Source organism: Sebastes umbrosus, chromosome 17, assembly GCF_015220745.1.
Source record: "Sebastes umbrosus isolate fSebUmb1 chromosome 17, fSebUmb1.pri, whole genome shotgun sequence".
NCBI classification, from domain to species: Eukaryota; Metazoa; Chordata; class Actinopteri; order Perciformes; family Sebastidae; genus Sebastes; species Sebastes umbrosus.
Genome location: NC_051285.1, coordinates 4,830,482 through 4,847,518, shown reverse-complemented (window position 1 = coordinate 4,847,518; position 17,037 = coordinate 4,830,482). Strand labels below are relative to the sequence as shown.

Genomic DNA, 17,037 nt, shown 5'->3' with positions numbered 1-17,037 from the left:
ATATTCACGATTATCCCGATCATGGAAATTCAACCACGATCAACTTATTGTGTTTTTTTATCGCGATCTGTGATAAAATCCTAAATTGCCCATCCTGGGTAACAGTCCTGCAGAGGGTCCTATGGGGGTTCAGCAGACACATAATGTTATCTGTTATTGTCAACATGGTTAATCCACTGACAGCATGTGTTTGCAACAAGCTGCAGCATTGTGCACGACATTACAAATTGATTATATGATCATATGACTTCTCCCTTTACTGATCACAGCAAAAAACACCGGCTGACGAGAGGAAAAGTAACATTTATTTTTAGCCTTGTTCTTGGCAGAGAAGTGAGAAAGTTTTGTTGGTACGAGCCTGAATCATTTCTGTAAGACCCATATGAGGTGAATTGTTTTCGAAACGTTAATGGTTGACTTTGAGCTTTTCAGATTCCACCCTTTATAAGTCTCTTGTGTATTTTTAAACTGAGTAATCAGGAGTTTCCTCTGAAGGAAATGCCAAAACAAAGGCACACATGACTGCCTCTGAAAGTCAAACATAAAGTCATTTGATTTCTTGACCTTCAGCCTGCAGAGAGGACTGAGGCGTTCGCCTGCTTTATAACAAAACTGGGTCTCTTTATGTGTTAGTTCTGTATCTATGTAATGTTTTCATCACAAATTCCACATAAAAAGACCATATACAGTTAAAACAGAGTCTGTGGAAGTGGAAAGCATGACACACACCAAAGAGGACGGACCTAAAGGGGAAAACGTATTTTGAAATGGATTTCACAGATTTATCTGCAGTGTTGTACAGCTCAGGTTAGATGTGCTAGATGTATTATGACATGTGACTGAAATAAGCATTTAACAGAAATGGGATTATCACAAGATGTGGACATTTTTGAGGAGGTGCAGAAGTCTAGTTTTCTCTCAGAACACTTGAATTACAATATGCTGGAAGGTTATTATGGAATTTTTTGACCAATGATGCCAAACATATACCGTCTACCGCCACTTTGAGTAAAAGATCTGAGTACTTCTTTCACCACTGTGTACTGTGCGCTTTCTTCCTGCACTAACCATACAGGCAAATCACATGAAACATGGGAAATATTGATCACACCGTATGCCAATTGTGCACAGCTGTGGAAGGATATATTCAGTGTACTAGTGTACATATAACATATTGCACTGTCCTGCCGTCTTTGTTGCATCTGTGTAAGTTTTCACTGAGACGCATTTCAGTACCATCGTTTTACTTGCAAATGAGTTGACTTTGAATATGATTGCTGCCACCTGATCTTTTCATACTGGTCTTTGCTGCATCCCTCCTGTAATGACAGCACATTTCTCAGGTTCATACTAAAGCTTTGTTCTTATTTTGACGGGGTGATTTAGTTTCATTATCTAAACAACACATGGTGTTGTCTGTGGATTTTGAAGGTTGTTACTGAAGCACAATGGTGGAAGAAGTGCTCATATCTTTTAGTTCCAAAGCATTAATATAGCAGCTAATAACTATTTTCTATGTAAAGATATAGAGGAGTGATGTCTACCTGAGCAGAGAATGAAGTCACTCTCCCTCCGTGTGTGTTGTAATCAGAGCTTTTCTGTGCTTTGTTGACGTAGCCGGGCTGGCTGCGCATGTTTTAAGTGGATGTTAGTGCATGTGAGCGTGCCCCATTGGCTAGCTCATGGCCGTCACTCTACACTATACTAATGCAGCGGTTACAGCTGATAACGCCATCCCGACCGATGGCGGCGTTGCAGAAGCATAGCGCCCACCCTCCATTTCCCCCCCAGGTTAACACTGTTAGCTCTGTCAGAACTGTTGCCGTTGTTTTCACTGTTAGTGCTGTGAGCACCGTTAGTTGCGAGCCATGGGCTCAGCCGTCGCCATATTGAGAGCTGTGCAGAGGCAATAGAAATGCTCCCAGTCTCTCATTTAGCACCTTTAAGTAAAATTTGCAAAACCGCTCTGTAAAAATACTTTGTCACAAGTAAAAGTCTTACATTCAAGTACAAAAGTATGAGCAAAATGTACTTAACGTATTAAAGTAAAAGTACTGGTCAAAATGATAATTTCAGACAGTTCTATTATTATCATATTATTGGAATATATTCACTAATGCTTTAACATGTAAGCAGCATTTTAGTGTTACAGCTGGTTGGATAGTTTAATCTGTAGCACAGTGTCATATTTTAGAAATTGATCGCATGTTTTTTTTGTAAAATCTTAGTAACTCCAGCTGTCAGATTAATGTAGTAAAAAGTACAATATTTGCATAAAGTATAAAGTAGCATAAAATCGAAATACTCAAATAAAATAGAAGTACCTCAAATGTGTACTTAAGTACAGTACTTACTAGTTACTTTCCCCCACTGCTGAAGCCTGTTACATAAAAAAAAGGGTTGAGTTGCTCGGCAACGTTTGTGCCAACTCCAGCAGTGGTTGGGTCACTTCCTGGACGTTGTTCAAGGGTTTCTCAGTGAGAAGAATTCAGTGTGAGCAGCCTGCTAGGTTTCTCCTAACATTTGTGATATTTTACTGTCTGGGTGTGACAACCCCCAGCATGGGACATGTTCTCCTGTCTACCTCGCCTCCAGGGATGGACTGAAACAAGCCTCTCTCCTGCAGATTACTGTGCAGGACTCGTTGGGTACGCAGTACTTTTACTAGCAGAAGTAACTTAAGGCACGGCTCAGTTCCCTGGAGGTTGAGGAGAAGCAGTCGGCTTTTAGGCCTTTAAAGGAAAACTACAGTTTAACACGACTTAGGTTTTACTTTAGCAGCTCTGCTTTTATCAGTTTTGTTAACGTTGTACTCACCAAAGTAATTGCTGAGATTTGGAAACATGTCAACGGTGCTAAAAATAGGTTCAATGGTTCAACAAACACTGAGACAATCAGACAAGTTTTAAGCAGCCCAACAGGTTAGTAAAGAAACTAGAAAAAACCTAAGGAATCCATTGGTAACAACCATGTCATACTAGCTCGTCAGGAAGGAGACCAAATAGTGCCTCAGACTTGCGCTAAATTTAGGCGAGGAAGAACTGGCATGGCCATTTTCAAAGGGGTCCCTTGTCCTCTGACTGCAAGATATGTAAATGAAAATGGGTTCTATGGGTACCCACGAGTCTCCCCTTTACAGACATGCCCACTTTATGATCATCACATGCAGTTTGGGGTAAGTCATAGTCAAGTCAGCACACTGACACACTGACAGCTGTTGTTGCCTGTTGGGCTGCAGTTTGCCATGTGATGATTTGAGCATATTTTTATGCTAAATGCAGTACCTGTGAGGGTTTCTGGACAATATTTGTCATTGTTTTGTGTTGTTAATTGATTTTCAATAATATATATATACATACATTTGCATAAAACAGCATATTTGCCCACTCCCATGTTGATAAGAGTATTAGATACTTGACAAATCTCCCTTTAAGGTACATTTTGAACAGATAAATGTGTGATTAATTTGCGATTAATAGCAATTATGAATTCCTCTGCGGAGCTTCACCCACTGGGCTTTCCTTCCACCTGCAGAAAGTGTCAGACCCAGGATCAGCCCAGGAGCTGACAGTGTAATGAGCGGCTGCCGTAGTAAATCCGGAGCTAAATACATGCAGACACAAACACATGTCCAAATCTGGCCCGCCAGAGTTCTTGTAGGGAAATTAGGGAGGAAGTGGGGATGCAGCCAGGAGGAGGCTTTTTGAGTGTGGCCTTTCAGGACAGGTGTTTTTTGCTCTGTAGACGTGGTCAGATGACGCATGTATGATTCGTTTGACCCCTTGTACATGTTCAAACCATCAAGCAATCTAAATAATGACTTCTGCCTCCTCTTGTTGGGGCGTGACACGTTTTGTTCCGCTGTCGTCTTCGGTTTAAACCTCCCAGACTCATTAATTAGTTTATTTATTTGTTTGTTTTGTGACCCAGAGGGCGCAGCTTAGATCGAGGGTGTGTGATCAAGCTGAATGCCAGCAGGCTGCGGACCAGCTCTTCTGTTCTTTGTCACACAGTTTTGCTGATCTCTGTGTTTTCCCGCCAGCCGCCCTACACCCCCTCCACCGCCTCCACCCTACCCTCTGACGGGAAGTGGTGACATCACTGTTAAACAATGTCTGTCAGGCCCACCAGACCACTGGCCCTTCCTGACTGACACTGCTGCTGGCGACACATCAGTACAGGATGGCTACAGTACCAACCAGACAGCAGTTACAATATAACACTCACAGCGTCTATAGTTTGCGTAGTTTATAATAATTGGTGGTACTTTATTTTATTTTTATTGCTGCAGCCTCCTCACCGCCGCCCAAACTCTGCACAGTAACGGTGCGCCCTCATAAAAACAAAAGTAAAAACACTCCCATTAAAAGTCAAGTCAGGAAAGTTATATAATTAAAAACAATGGATTACTGTTTGTCAAAGCAGCACAGTTAGTAAATGACTTGTAAGCCTCCAAACATCATGTAAACTCGGGATGCAAAACCGAACCAACTAATGACGTACAAACCGACTGTAGGCTTGTTGAACCGTTGCATCACGATTAAATTATTTGATGAGGTGCCAAAGACATAGAGGAGGCAATTATCAGAACAAAGTCCTCCTTGACCATTAAGTAGCCTGCTTTATTCCACGTATAAAATCAGTGTTAGAGATATAATTCATTCATTGGTTATGTTTCTTCTCCTTAATGTGCAAAAAAAACAAAACGCAAACCGTGACCCAAAAACTGCAATACAAACCGAACTGTCGGCTTGTTGAACTGTTGCACCACTAATGTAAATGTAATGCAAATGTTCCACTTTCAGATGAATTATTTGGGTTAAAATAAACATTTTCATGCTAAAAATCCAATTTATATTTGAATTGACATGTAATAGAGTACACAGTTCCTGACAGTGCTCTGCTACATTTGCATGCGGCACAAGAGAGGCACAAAACAACTACAAAAAGAGGCTAAAGCAACTACAAAGAGACACAAAATGACCACAAAGAGACACAAAACAACTACAAAGTGGCACAAAACAACTATAAAGACACAAAACAACTACAAATAAACATAATAAACTACAAAAAGGCACTAAAAAAAACTACAAAAAGAGGCTAAAACAACTACAAAGAGACATAATAAACTATAAAGAGGCACAAACAACTACAAAGAGACAGAAAACGACTACAATAACAGGCTAAACAACTATAAAGTCTGTGTGTGTTTGGTAGGAGAGTTGTTGGGCCCATTTGTTATCGATTGATTTATACTTTTGTATATTTATCACTAAAGACAAACAAAGCTTCATCATGACGGAGGACCAAAGAGCAGGACGGTCAAAGAACACACATGTTGAGCAGTGAGAAGTCTGTAATAATTAATACCAGTTGTTTATTTACTGATGAATAATTCAGACTTTAAACTGTGTCTTGTTGCAAAGCTTTCCCCGCAGCAATTTCCCTTGGGATGAATACAGTTCTTATCTTATCTGTACACTGCTGGTTAATGAACATACAATATTTACATTACACCATTCTGGGATAAATCAGCTCACAACAGAATGTGCTCCAATGGGATAAAGCCCCCAAAGTTATCAATATAATCATGATTTATGAGCCCGAGGAGTTTATCCAACACGTCATCTGATATGAGAAAATATTGGCAATTAAAGCTTTATTCATATTACAAACTGTTCTGTATGGCAGCGATACGATCCTCATCAATCTTCTTGTGTAAGGACTTTCATACTCTGTTGTTCAGTGTTGAATGTTTTGCCGCTTACATTATTAAGCTACTTGATTAGATCATTGCTGGGAGTTCACAAGCTTATATTAAATTTGATGTTTGTGGTGATGATGCAGTGCTGGGAGCCAAGTGATGTCAGATGCAAATGTGCAATGATTCATTAATGGATGAGACATGGAAAATATTCCCCTTTGAAAGCTCAAATAATAAACCAGTGAAGTTATTGTTTAGTTAAAGGACAAGTCTGGTGAATTGATCCTAAAAGCAAAGATTGTTTGTTTATCCAAAGCCTCGTATATCTTCTTCCTCTGTGCCATAGAGCTTCATTGTTGCCCCAAAACTATTAAAAACACATCAAATGTGTATTAATCCGACGCTGAAAATAGTCCCCAACAAATACTACAGTGACCAACCCAAAGAAAATTAAAGTACTGTATCAGGCGGCAACAACTGAAGCCAATGCTGAAGTGCCTTAAACTTGCATTCTCTCTAACAGCCAGCAGGGGGCGACTCCTCTGGTTGCTAAAAGAAGTCTGATTGTATAGAAGTCTATGAGAAAATGAGCCTACTTCTCTCTTGATTTATTACCTCAGTAAACATTGTAAACATGAGTTTATGGTCTCAATCTCTAGTTTCAAGTCTTATTCAATACAGCATGATGTTCATTTAGTAAATTATGATCCTATTTAGAGTCAAATAGACCATAAAGCAGGGGATGCTTTAAGGCGTGGCTACCTTGTGATTGACAGGTCGCTACCACTGTGTTGTCCGGTCTGGGAGTTGTCCGTGTTTTCGTCTTATTAACCCTTTCACAGTGTGATTTCAGTGTATCAACATTAATTGAAACATTTTGGTCACCTAAAAATGTCTTATTCAGTGTTCAGTTGTATTTAGCTCCGCCCTCTGGTGTCACTTCTGGTTGCAAAGAAACCAAGATGGCGACGGCCAAAACGCAGAACTTGAGGCTTCAAAACCGTAGTCCACAAACCAATGGGTGACGTCATGATGACTACGTTCACTTCTACATACAGTATATAGCATATATTCATGGCCTGTTTTTAAAGATTTACATCTTCAGAACTTAATTAGAGTCAGAAAGTGACAGACGGACTAACAAATTGTTGTTTTTGGTCTTTTCATTTGTTTGGGTTTGTTTACAACAAGAGAAATAGAGAATATCGGCCTTATCCTTTAACTAGGGCTGTAAAAATGAATGTGATAATAACGTGTTAACACAAATTCAATACATTAATGCAACTTGCAATTTTTAGGGTGTACCGGGCTCGGTTTTAAAGCTAGAGCAAAGATACTGGCGTCATGTGAAACTATAAAACCTAAGGAATCCATTGGTACCAACCATGTCAGTGCAGTACCTGTGAGGGTTTCTGGACAATATTTGTTATTATTTTGTGTTGTTAATTGATTTACAATAATAAATATAAACATACATTTGCATAAAGCAGCATATTTGCCCACTCCCATGTTGATAAAAGTATTAAATACTTGAGAAATCTCCCTTTTAAGGTACATTTTGAACAGATAAAAACTGCGATTAATTTGCGATTAATCGCAATTAAAGATTTTAATCGATTGACAGCCCTACTTTTAAGTAATTTAGGGTATAACTTGCAGGAAATGAAAGATTAAAAAGTTAATTAAATAAAGGGACAAGTTGTCAATAAATTTGTATGTGTTTTAAACAATAATTAAATTAATTAATTAAATGACATTTTAATTAAGTTTTTGCCTTTCCTCCTGTTAGTTGATTCAATAAAAAGACGTATCAAATTCATTTCGCATGGTTCTCATTAGATTATTTGTCCAATTTATTTCATTGGTTACATAAGCTCCATGTGCGTAGCAACCCATTTTTAAAGGTCTTTAACTAAACCGCTGAAGCCTCACAGCGCTGTTGCAATTATTTCTTACAGTTTAATAGTGTTGCATTCATTTAACAGTCAGAATCAAGAATAATCAATTACCGTGTTACAGCTAAAATTGTATAGCAAAACTTCAGTTATGTTATTAATGTTGAGTCATGTTTTCAGCAAGATTGTTGGGAAACGTCATATTCAATGTATTTAGCTTTTATGTGGATTTGAAAGTGAATAGAGAAAACAATGGTTGTGCGATATCATTTCAGAAAGCTGAATCATCTTCAATCAATTATTATTGAGTCTTAAATCATGTAATATTTCACTGCGTTCATATAATAAACATGGAGATCTACTGTGTATGTGGAGCTTTAGCTTCGTCCTCAGTGGGCTTTCGTTTCCAACCCTCTGGAGCTGAGTGCTTTGCTGTTATCATCCCGGAGGAATTGTCTGGTATTTTTGGCATTTGAGGCACAAGTAGATTGCTGCATGTTTTGTTGTTGTTCCTCCTTTGGTAACTGTGCAGTGAGAAAGTAAAGAACGTCTGAACAAATTAGCCAGCAGACATGTATCCCAGCCGGGTGACGCTGATACAATAAGTAAATTAATGATTGCCTCTTATCGTGGTGCCAGTAAACTTTTCACATGGACGTGAACACTTTGCCTTTCGTAATCGTGGATTGGTGAACTTTTGGTGCTTCAAATGTTCTGTACAGAACAACAGAAAAATGCATTAGACTTTAATGACCTCTACAGAGGCAGGATATATCGCTGCACGATTGGTAACTGTTGGATTCGGAGTATAGCCTGGAAGATTTATCAATCATTTTCGGCCAAAATTAGCTTAAACGGGGGAGATGGACCGAAGCTTCAAATCCCAGGAAATAGTATTCGGGACAGCCCTGGAAAAAAATTGATTCTCCTATTTATCGCAATTTTCTTTTTTAGATCTAGACATCATGGCTAAAGCTGCATGCTAACTCTGTCATGGACAGGAAACGTTACGTGAAATTGGCCTATGCTACAGAGCACCCATATACTGACATTTATGTTAAACGCATTGAAACGGCCTGATGGAGCTGACCATGGATGTATAAAAAGAACGGAGCTGATGTGAGAGCTAGAGACACACTTGGCGAGGTTTACTGTATCAATTTAGAGATTTTCCAAATTAAAAAGTCTGTAAAATTGTAATACAAATTGAATCGGCACCCAAGTATCGTGATAGAATTGGGAGACAGGCGTATTGTCCCAGCCCTTATTAGCTATGTTTTCAGGTGTCTGTACAGTAGTTCAAAGTTAGCACCTGACCCGAACCAAAGAAGTAAGCCCTCTCAAGTTTTAATAAACTGCTTCATTAAATATCTGAAGCTGAAAGCTGAATTCCTCCCTCTTGTCCACCAGTTTGTTCTTAGCTGCCACCCACTGAGCAGGATGTAATCTGTCCTTGTCTCGCCATGTCTTATCAAGCGCTAATCTCCTTCAACACACAGCGAGGAGGCTCCCTAAATGGGCCCTCCAATCTCAGAGAAAAGGACATGATTACCACTGTAATACTCTCCTATTCGACATAATTTCACCGTTTTTTTAGTCTGTAATTGTGACAGTTTTGTTGTGTCTAGGAAAGGAGTGGAATCAGTAATTTTACACATATTCGTCTGAATCTGATAGTCCTCTTTTCTCTGCAGCATGAGGTTAGTTTAGACAGGATTGTTCTCACACTCTGGGAGCTAAGTTGGAAGTTTCCTCAGCCCTCGTCTTCTGTCTTCCCTCAAAGACACTTGTGCACCTCCTCCTCCTTCCCCGTCCCCCTCCTCCTTTTCTTTCCCAGCCTTCTCCCACATTCAGGAAACTGGAGCAGAGCCAAGAACCCTAGTCTCCGTTTCCGGGAATCTGTCCCACAAAGCCACAGCATAGTAAGTTGGCTCTGACGTGGGAGCCATTGTTAAAAGCCCAGGGCCCCCATTGTCCGAGGGAGGAACAGCAGCACAAACAAAACCCCCTCTAGCGGAACGAGTAGGAGGAGCTGTAGGGGGCAACAAGACCGGGGGAACCTCTGCTATTAATATATTTATAGTGGTCCCACGAGGGATATGCATAATCACAGGAGAGATGGACGTCTTTTTAATGTCATTTAACCAAAAAAACAAACTTTACACTTTGATAGTATGGACAAGGTTGGAGAATGGTTGTCTATAGCCCGTTTCCCACTGGACAAAAACCCCTCTAATATCTGGCTTTTGCCTTCAATGAGAAAGATTATAATTAGCATTAATTCCCGGGACAAACGACTCTGCAGTAGTGACGGGTATTTATCGGCTCCAGCTCCGATCAGCAGTGATGGAAACATGACACCCGGGTGGACACGCTAATTTTAACTCCTTTTCTGATGCAATGCTATGTGACATTGATAAAATCAACAGGGATTTGGACAGTTATTAAAATTTCTTAATGTGCAAAACATACAATTAATATGCTCTCCTCAAAGCCACCAGACTCCATTGACAGAAACGGTAATTTTACCTCGCTGATTATCGTAAAACAAACTTCATTCAAACTGGACAGAAATAAAATAAAACTCATCAAACTGTTTTAGTGAAGTCTATTCACTGTTCCAACAATCACCAACTCTGGTTTGAGAGTTTGAAAGAGAGACTGAATAAGTAACAGATATAAAAAAGACGTAACCACCGTAACATTTTCACTGTTTACTGTGAAACCATGCTTCCTGTGCAGGCCGGCGCGTCCACGACGTTGAGTCTGACACAGAGAGTCCAGTGCAACGGCATGGCATACTGGCAATGGGAAAGAAGCCTGTCTCCTGTTTTTTGCAGATTTTCCCGTGTGTAAAAAACCTGCATATATGCGCTAATTTGGGGGAAAAAGGGTATATGGGAAGGTGTGGTTCTAATGGTACGCTGTATGAGTGGCAAAGAAGGCTGTTGTCTATATGAGAAAAGATCTGAATACATGTTTTGTTTCTTTCTTTCTTTCTTTCTTTCACTGTACCTGACACTCGGCTGTTGACATAGTAATTATGTGCATATTGATATTGTTTACAAATACTGTGCATTTAATTCTCCTTTGTTATCTTAAAAATACACTCCCTGATATTGTTATAGAACCCAATAGTGGCACTAGATTATCAGCTTCTTTTGTAATTTGATGACATTCAGAGTTGAATTTCAAAACACTGAGCCAGAAAGGAAATTTGGGATTTTTCGGAAAGCTATATCAAAATCAGGTGGTTTATCTTTACCAAGTTTTAGTTCAGATATTAATTCAGATATACATTTTTAAGGTATTAATGTATTTTGAAGTTCTTGAGTTGTGTTCTCACTTTGCTTTATGTCTCTTTAGGACCCCAAGCATTCTCAACAAGGACCCCACAGACAAGAAACCCAAGAATGAGAAATCCTCCGTCTCCCTCAAACATGAGTTTGACCCGACAGGTAAAGAGACACAAACACACATTTATTCATTTCTGTCATTTAGTTCTGTACTCATGAATTAAGTTTTCTGTCTAAGGTTTATCTTTTTGCCTTTTAAACTTTAAAGTATGAATTGTACGATAGTTTTTTACTACGTGGGGCCGGTGGTGGGGTGAACAGAGATGGTGTGGAGGCAGAAACAAGTTGTAAAGGTGGTTGCCCGGGTTGCTGGGTTGACATTAATCCTTCCTGCCCTTTCCCTCACCCTGGAGGCTCCTTCGTGGAGGCCAGAAGACAACCAATTATCCACTCAGCTCTCTCAGATAGTTCTTTGAAGTGGGAGAAGGAAAAAGGAAAACCAGATTGTGAGTCTCTGAACTTCCTCAGCGGCTACAGGAAGAACATCGTTGATGGAAGTTTCTTGATCTGGCAGATGGACGTTGCAGATTTCAGGGTGTTGGTGGAGTTAGAGTGCAGGAATATGAACGATGCGCTGGTTTCACTGGGCCAGGAGGACTTGGCAGATTCAAATGGTTATTATGAGCTGTGCATGTGGTCATGGGATTCCCCAAATTGTCAGGTTTAATAGATATAAACAGGTTAAAGGCAACCTGTGGAGTTTTTGACCAATAGCGCTGCAGAGCAATGTGTTTTTATGACGCAATAATCAGTCCTGCGTATTGTTCCACGCTTTTCCGCTGATCAACAGTCGGTGGCGGTAACGCACCAAACAGGGTAATAATGTGCACATAGAGGCAATTTAAAAATATTTTGAAAAATCAAAAAGTTGTAGCGTCGCCTTATCTCCCGCTCCGTCTTGCTCTAATTTCACTCCGGTACCACTCACACCACGAGTTCGAAACATGCCCAAACGAGCCCGACCCAGAATGTATCTCTGTATTGCGCACGGCGTCTGCGTAGGATTGTTTCAGACTTGTGTGATCCCAACATTTCCAAGTCCAAAAGTCAACAGATATTGAAAAAAAGAGAGATGCAATCATTTCCAAAATTCACAACATGTTTGTATTAGGGCTGTCAAATCGATTCAAATATTTAATCGCAATTAATTGCATGATTGTCCGTAGTTAATCACAATGAATCGCAAATGAATCGCACATTTTTCATCTGTTCAAAATGTACCTTAAAGGGGGATTTGTCAAGTATTTAATACTCTTATCAACATGCATGCATGTCTGTATAGGGGAGACTCGTGAGTACCCATAGAACCCATTTTCATTTGCAAATCTGGAGGTTAGAGGTCAAGGGACCCCTTTGAAAATGGCTATGACAGTTTTTCCTCACCAAAATTTAGCGTACGTTTGGAGTGTTATTTAACCTCCTTCGAAACAAGCTAGTATGACATTGTTGGTACCAATGGATTCCTTAGGTTTTGTAGTTTCATATGATACCAGTAGCTTTAAAACTGAGCCCGCTACAACCGGGCAAATTTGCGTTAACGAGTTATTATGACGTTATCTTTGACAGCCTTAATTACTGTACAAAGGATATGAAAGAGAGAGGAAGCACATCTCTTGCTGGTGAGTCCAGTTCTTGCTGGTGAATCCCGAGGCTTCTATTTAAAACCCTTTCTCTGTTCCTGTTTCTTGATTTGTCACTTCCTGTGTGGAGAATGTTTCCCACAAGACGAAGATCTTACCAGACCATAAATATCATACCATGAAGTTGGATCATCTACGTCACATCCAACATTAGTTTTTATCTTATCTCATGACATCGTCGGTAGCATCTAATGTAATGTAATGTAATGTAATGTAATGTGTGTGTTTAAATGACAGGTCTTGTGCAGCGCTGTGTGATAATCCAGAGAGATGAGAATGGCTTCGGGCTGACCGTAAGTGGAGACAACCCCGTGTTTGTGCAGCTGGTAAAGGAAGGTAAAGCTCTCTCACACTCACACACTCTCACACAATTGTCTTTCTATACTTGTGAGGACCCTCATTGACATAATGCACACCTCAGCTTTAACCCAAACCTAAACCAATTCTAACCTGAACCTTAAAGTCAAGTCTTAACCTTCAATCAACCCTTTCAAGAAGTGAGGACCCGCAAACACACTGATAGAAGCACCATCTCTGACTCTGTTCTGTCTGTTGTGTTATAGATGGAGCTGCGATGCGAGCTGGTGTTCAGACAGGAGACAGGATCATTAAGGTGAGACATCTCTGGGTCTGAAAGTGAGTTAAAGGATGAAACTGATCTTTTGTGTAGAGATGCACACCTATATGACTTTTTCTCTCTCCCGATACCAGTGGGCTACGTCCAGTTCTGAAAAGTGATAACCTTAACTAACAACCTTATCACCATGGTCAACTGATTCTCTCCCCCATGTGTTTTGTTTTCTGACAGGTTAATGGGACCTTAGTTACACATTCAAACCACATCGAGGTTGTGAAGCTGATAAAATGTAAGTATGCACTTCTAATTACAGCTTCAGATTGCTGCATCACATGTGATTGCAATTTCTTTTGTAGAAAAACATGGACATGGCATCTATGACGTCACCCATACGTTCATATATTTAGTTACTGGAGCCATTAAATCCACATTTGTGCCGACTCTCCGAGTCTCAGCTATTAAGAGCTTCATGTCTTGTGGAAATAAATATGAGATTTCATATAGAGAGAGAGTTTAGGGGGTTTTCCTGTTCACTTGTGTGCACAGCTGGCTTGTACAAGACATATAATCACGACATAATGTATCAGCATTATTTTGTTCTTTTTCAGTGGTCAAATGTTTCTCTTTCTCTCAGCTGGACTTCACGGTGGCTTGGATGCTTTTTTTTATACATGAATCAGCATTTTTCTTTCATTTCATTCCTTTCCCATGACTCCTCTCTGGCAGCGGGCTCCTATGTAGCGCTGACGGTGCTGGGGAGGCCTCCTGGGCTTCCTCACATGCCCCTGGAGGAAGACGATGAGGAGAAGAAGGCGGAGGAGGAAGGGGCAGAGGTCAGCCTACCCTCTTCTCTCTCAGCGCCCCATTCACCTGCACTGCCAGGTGGGGAGCGATGCAGCCATCAGGAGCACATCACCTCTCTGCCTGACGGGGTAAGAATGAATGTCAGAGCTCTATCTCTTCATTAAAGGACGGGACACAGATTTTATATTATTTTTAAAATTATATTGGTCCTGTTGTTAGTGTGGGATTTGTGTGTGGAGTCTCAGTGGTGAACTGAAACTTCAATGCTCTGAAATGATGTCATTTTTAACTGTGATAAGCTGCTGATACCTTATCTGGCTGGTACAACCCGCGCAGCTCATTATTTTTAATTAACCCCGTCGTTTCAGTCCATTTCTGCCAGCAACTGCTGCACTATGTCAACAATTTGTCACGTAGACTGTATATATATAAATGGATGACGCATCTCCGCTTCCTCCCACTGTAGACAAGTGAAGCCAAGTTATCCCAGATAACTGCCATCTTGAGATTTTGACGTCATTTGGAAACAGAGTCTGCGCAGTAGTGTCGCAATCGCGATAATCAAACTGACACATGTTTTATTACACAGACTTGTGATTCAGAACTGTCATCTGCGTTTCTGCTAACACTGATATGGACACACACAACGTGCTCTGCGATGGCTACTTCATCTGTCAATCATCACTTCACATCCCCTTTTTATAGCAGATGAACACTTGAACAAACATCAGCGAGATAAGAACTATCTAAAATGACAGAAACCATCTTTAGGAAAAAATGTATTTGACTTTTATTCAGTTCTAATACTTGAATTTGAAGACATGCAGGATGTACTAACTGGTTTTATCATGAGTGTCCTCATTCCCCTTTTTTCATTTTCACTTTCAGTCTGATTAATATCACTTCTCTGTTTTCTCCGTTTGGACCTCAAACTACTTTCAATCACATTGTGATAATGATGTAATGATGTGTTTTTCGCAGAAAAACATTTCACAGACTTAATGTTTCCTCTTTATTTCTTCTTTTAGGATGAGAACAAAACAACGCACAGCCAGAAGACCGACGTCCTGCTAAAGATGCTAAACAAGGAGCAGCAGGACCTCCAGGTATGATGCAGTGAGATTGTTTGTTTGTTTTCTTAGACACAGTGATTATGATGAAAATGATCTATACAGTTTATGTTGAGTATAGTTTGTCTGTCTCTTATCGTGTTTCCACCAGTTACACATGAGTCAGGAGATCATCAAATAGCCTGTATTGTTTATTATTATTTGTTTAGGCTGCACACGTTGTTTTGGTTAGAAACACTTCCGGTAATGGGCACAGGGCTGTGGTTTTGTTTTACGAGTCACACAGTAAAGAGCCTCCCTTTCGCCTCTTAGCGACTTTTTGATTGATAGTAGGCGCTACATCTTGAAATATCTTTTTTTGTGTGACTACACTTTGGGATTGTGTTAAGGCGAAGGAGGAGGAGTACAGCAGAAACCCTCGGCCTAAACTACTGAAGGAGGTCCAGGAGGCCAAGAAGCACATTTCACTGCTGCAGGAGCAGGTCAGCAAAGCAGCAGCGGCGGCATTACAGGTAGAAAACTAAACCTAAACTGCAATTTTACATAAATAACGTGTCAAAACTCTCCCTCTGTGACAATGTATGGACTAAATTAAGCTTCAAATCCTCCGTCGTGTCCACAGACTTCACATTAACACAGGTCACTGCAGCCTCTTTAGTCAACAGGATCTGTGTTACTGGTAACTGATGAGAGGGTGAACTGGGTGGACTGGGTGTGTGTTTCAGGATGGAGCCGCAGGGTCTAGGAACGGTGAGGCTGAGGAGGGGGACGGTGGGCCTCCTCTGAGGGAACAGACGCCGTCTTCACGGGGTGACAGCGCCAACGACAGGTCCTCAACCAACAATAACTCTGTGGGTATAATGAAAAGAAGCTTATTTTTCTGTTTTATATCATTGCAAATTTCATATCTTTGGGTTTTGGACTGTCAGTCAGACAAAGCAAACAATTTGAAAATGTGTCCTTGGGCTTTGGGAACTATTTTATGACAATTTTCAGTTGATTTATCATAAAAATAATGAAGATGTTAGTCAGTAATTTCTTGGTAGAAGTCTTAGATTGATGCTCCATTTCATAAATAGCTCTCAACATGATTTGTTGTGATTTCAGTGAAAACCTGATGGAGTTTTTTGGATTATCAGGTGCTGCTGTAGAGCACAGGGAATGTTGTTAATAATAATATATTGTAAGAGATCCCACGATGTAATATTACAACAGGAAGCGAATCTGAAAATACCTCTTACTCAGACTCCTTTGTAATAACTTTCCTCTTTCTTTTATCACGACTTCTATAAATAGGGATGAAATGGTTCGACTTTCAATCTCCGGGGATTTCCCAGCATTTAGCACCAGACTAAACAATCAATTTGGCTTAAGTGTTGTGTTGTTCTGTGTGTATTAATGTATGTGTGTGTTTCTATATGTGTGTGTGTGTGTTAGGTGCACAGCAGCCCCCTCACAGAGGGTCCTGGCAAAAGAGAGACGCCCTGTCAGAGCCCGGACGTCAGCCGGCGGGACGGCATCAACTTCTGCTCATCGCCTGACTCTGAGGATGTTCCTGACACAGTAATATATACGCACACATTTTAAAAAACGGATATTTAAAAAAAAAAAATCTGTCCACGCGTACGTAGACACTTGAACGCAAAAACGACTCCAAACGCTCGCCGTAATATTTACATGTCACCACAAGTTAAGGGTCAAGGAATTGTGTTACCACCCTTCTCTCTCCCTTTCCTTCGGCTTCATTACAGTCAGATCGATAACTAGTTATTGTTGGTTCCTGTCATCACTCTGCTGTCATCAACTGTCTCTTTACATGCATACATTAAGAAAAGGAGGTCATTCAGGTTTATGTCCATCGCCCTTTGAGTGATCCAAACCTCGCCTTCAATCACCCAAAAGCCTTGACATGTTTACTGTGTTCCTGCTTTGGTCTCCTATGACTGGAACATTTTTTCAAATTAAGTTAAATGTAAATTAGTAATTAGTTC

The 17,037-nt window shown here is 40.3% G+C and overlaps 1 protein-coding gene across 2 annotated transcripts in view; it reads left to right on the top strand.

The window, feature by feature from the left end:
* Positions 1-17,037, top strand: part of LOC119475879 (rho guanine nucleotide exchange factor 12-like) — a 30,596-nt gene that overhangs the window by 2,117 nt on the left and 11,442 nt on the right. For both annotated transcript variants that reach the window (XM_037748965.1, XM_037748967.1), the window contains exons 2-10: positions 10,966-11,057; positions 12,833-12,931; positions 13,159-13,208; positions 13,404-13,461; positions 13,899-14,104; positions 15,005-15,082; positions 15,436-15,558; positions 15,772-15,897; positions 16,484-16,609. In XM_037748965.1, the coding sequence (XP_037604893.1) occupies positions 10,966-11,057; positions 12,833-12,931; positions 13,159-13,208; positions 13,404-13,461; positions 13,899-14,104; positions 15,005-15,082; positions 15,436-15,558; positions 15,772-15,897; positions 16,484-16,609 (958 nt within the window). The remainder of the gene's footprint in view (positions 1-10,965; positions 11,058-12,832; positions 12,932-13,158; positions 13,209-13,403; positions 13,462-13,898; positions 14,105-15,004; positions 15,083-15,435; positions 15,559-15,771; positions 15,898-16,483; positions 16,610-17,037) is intronic.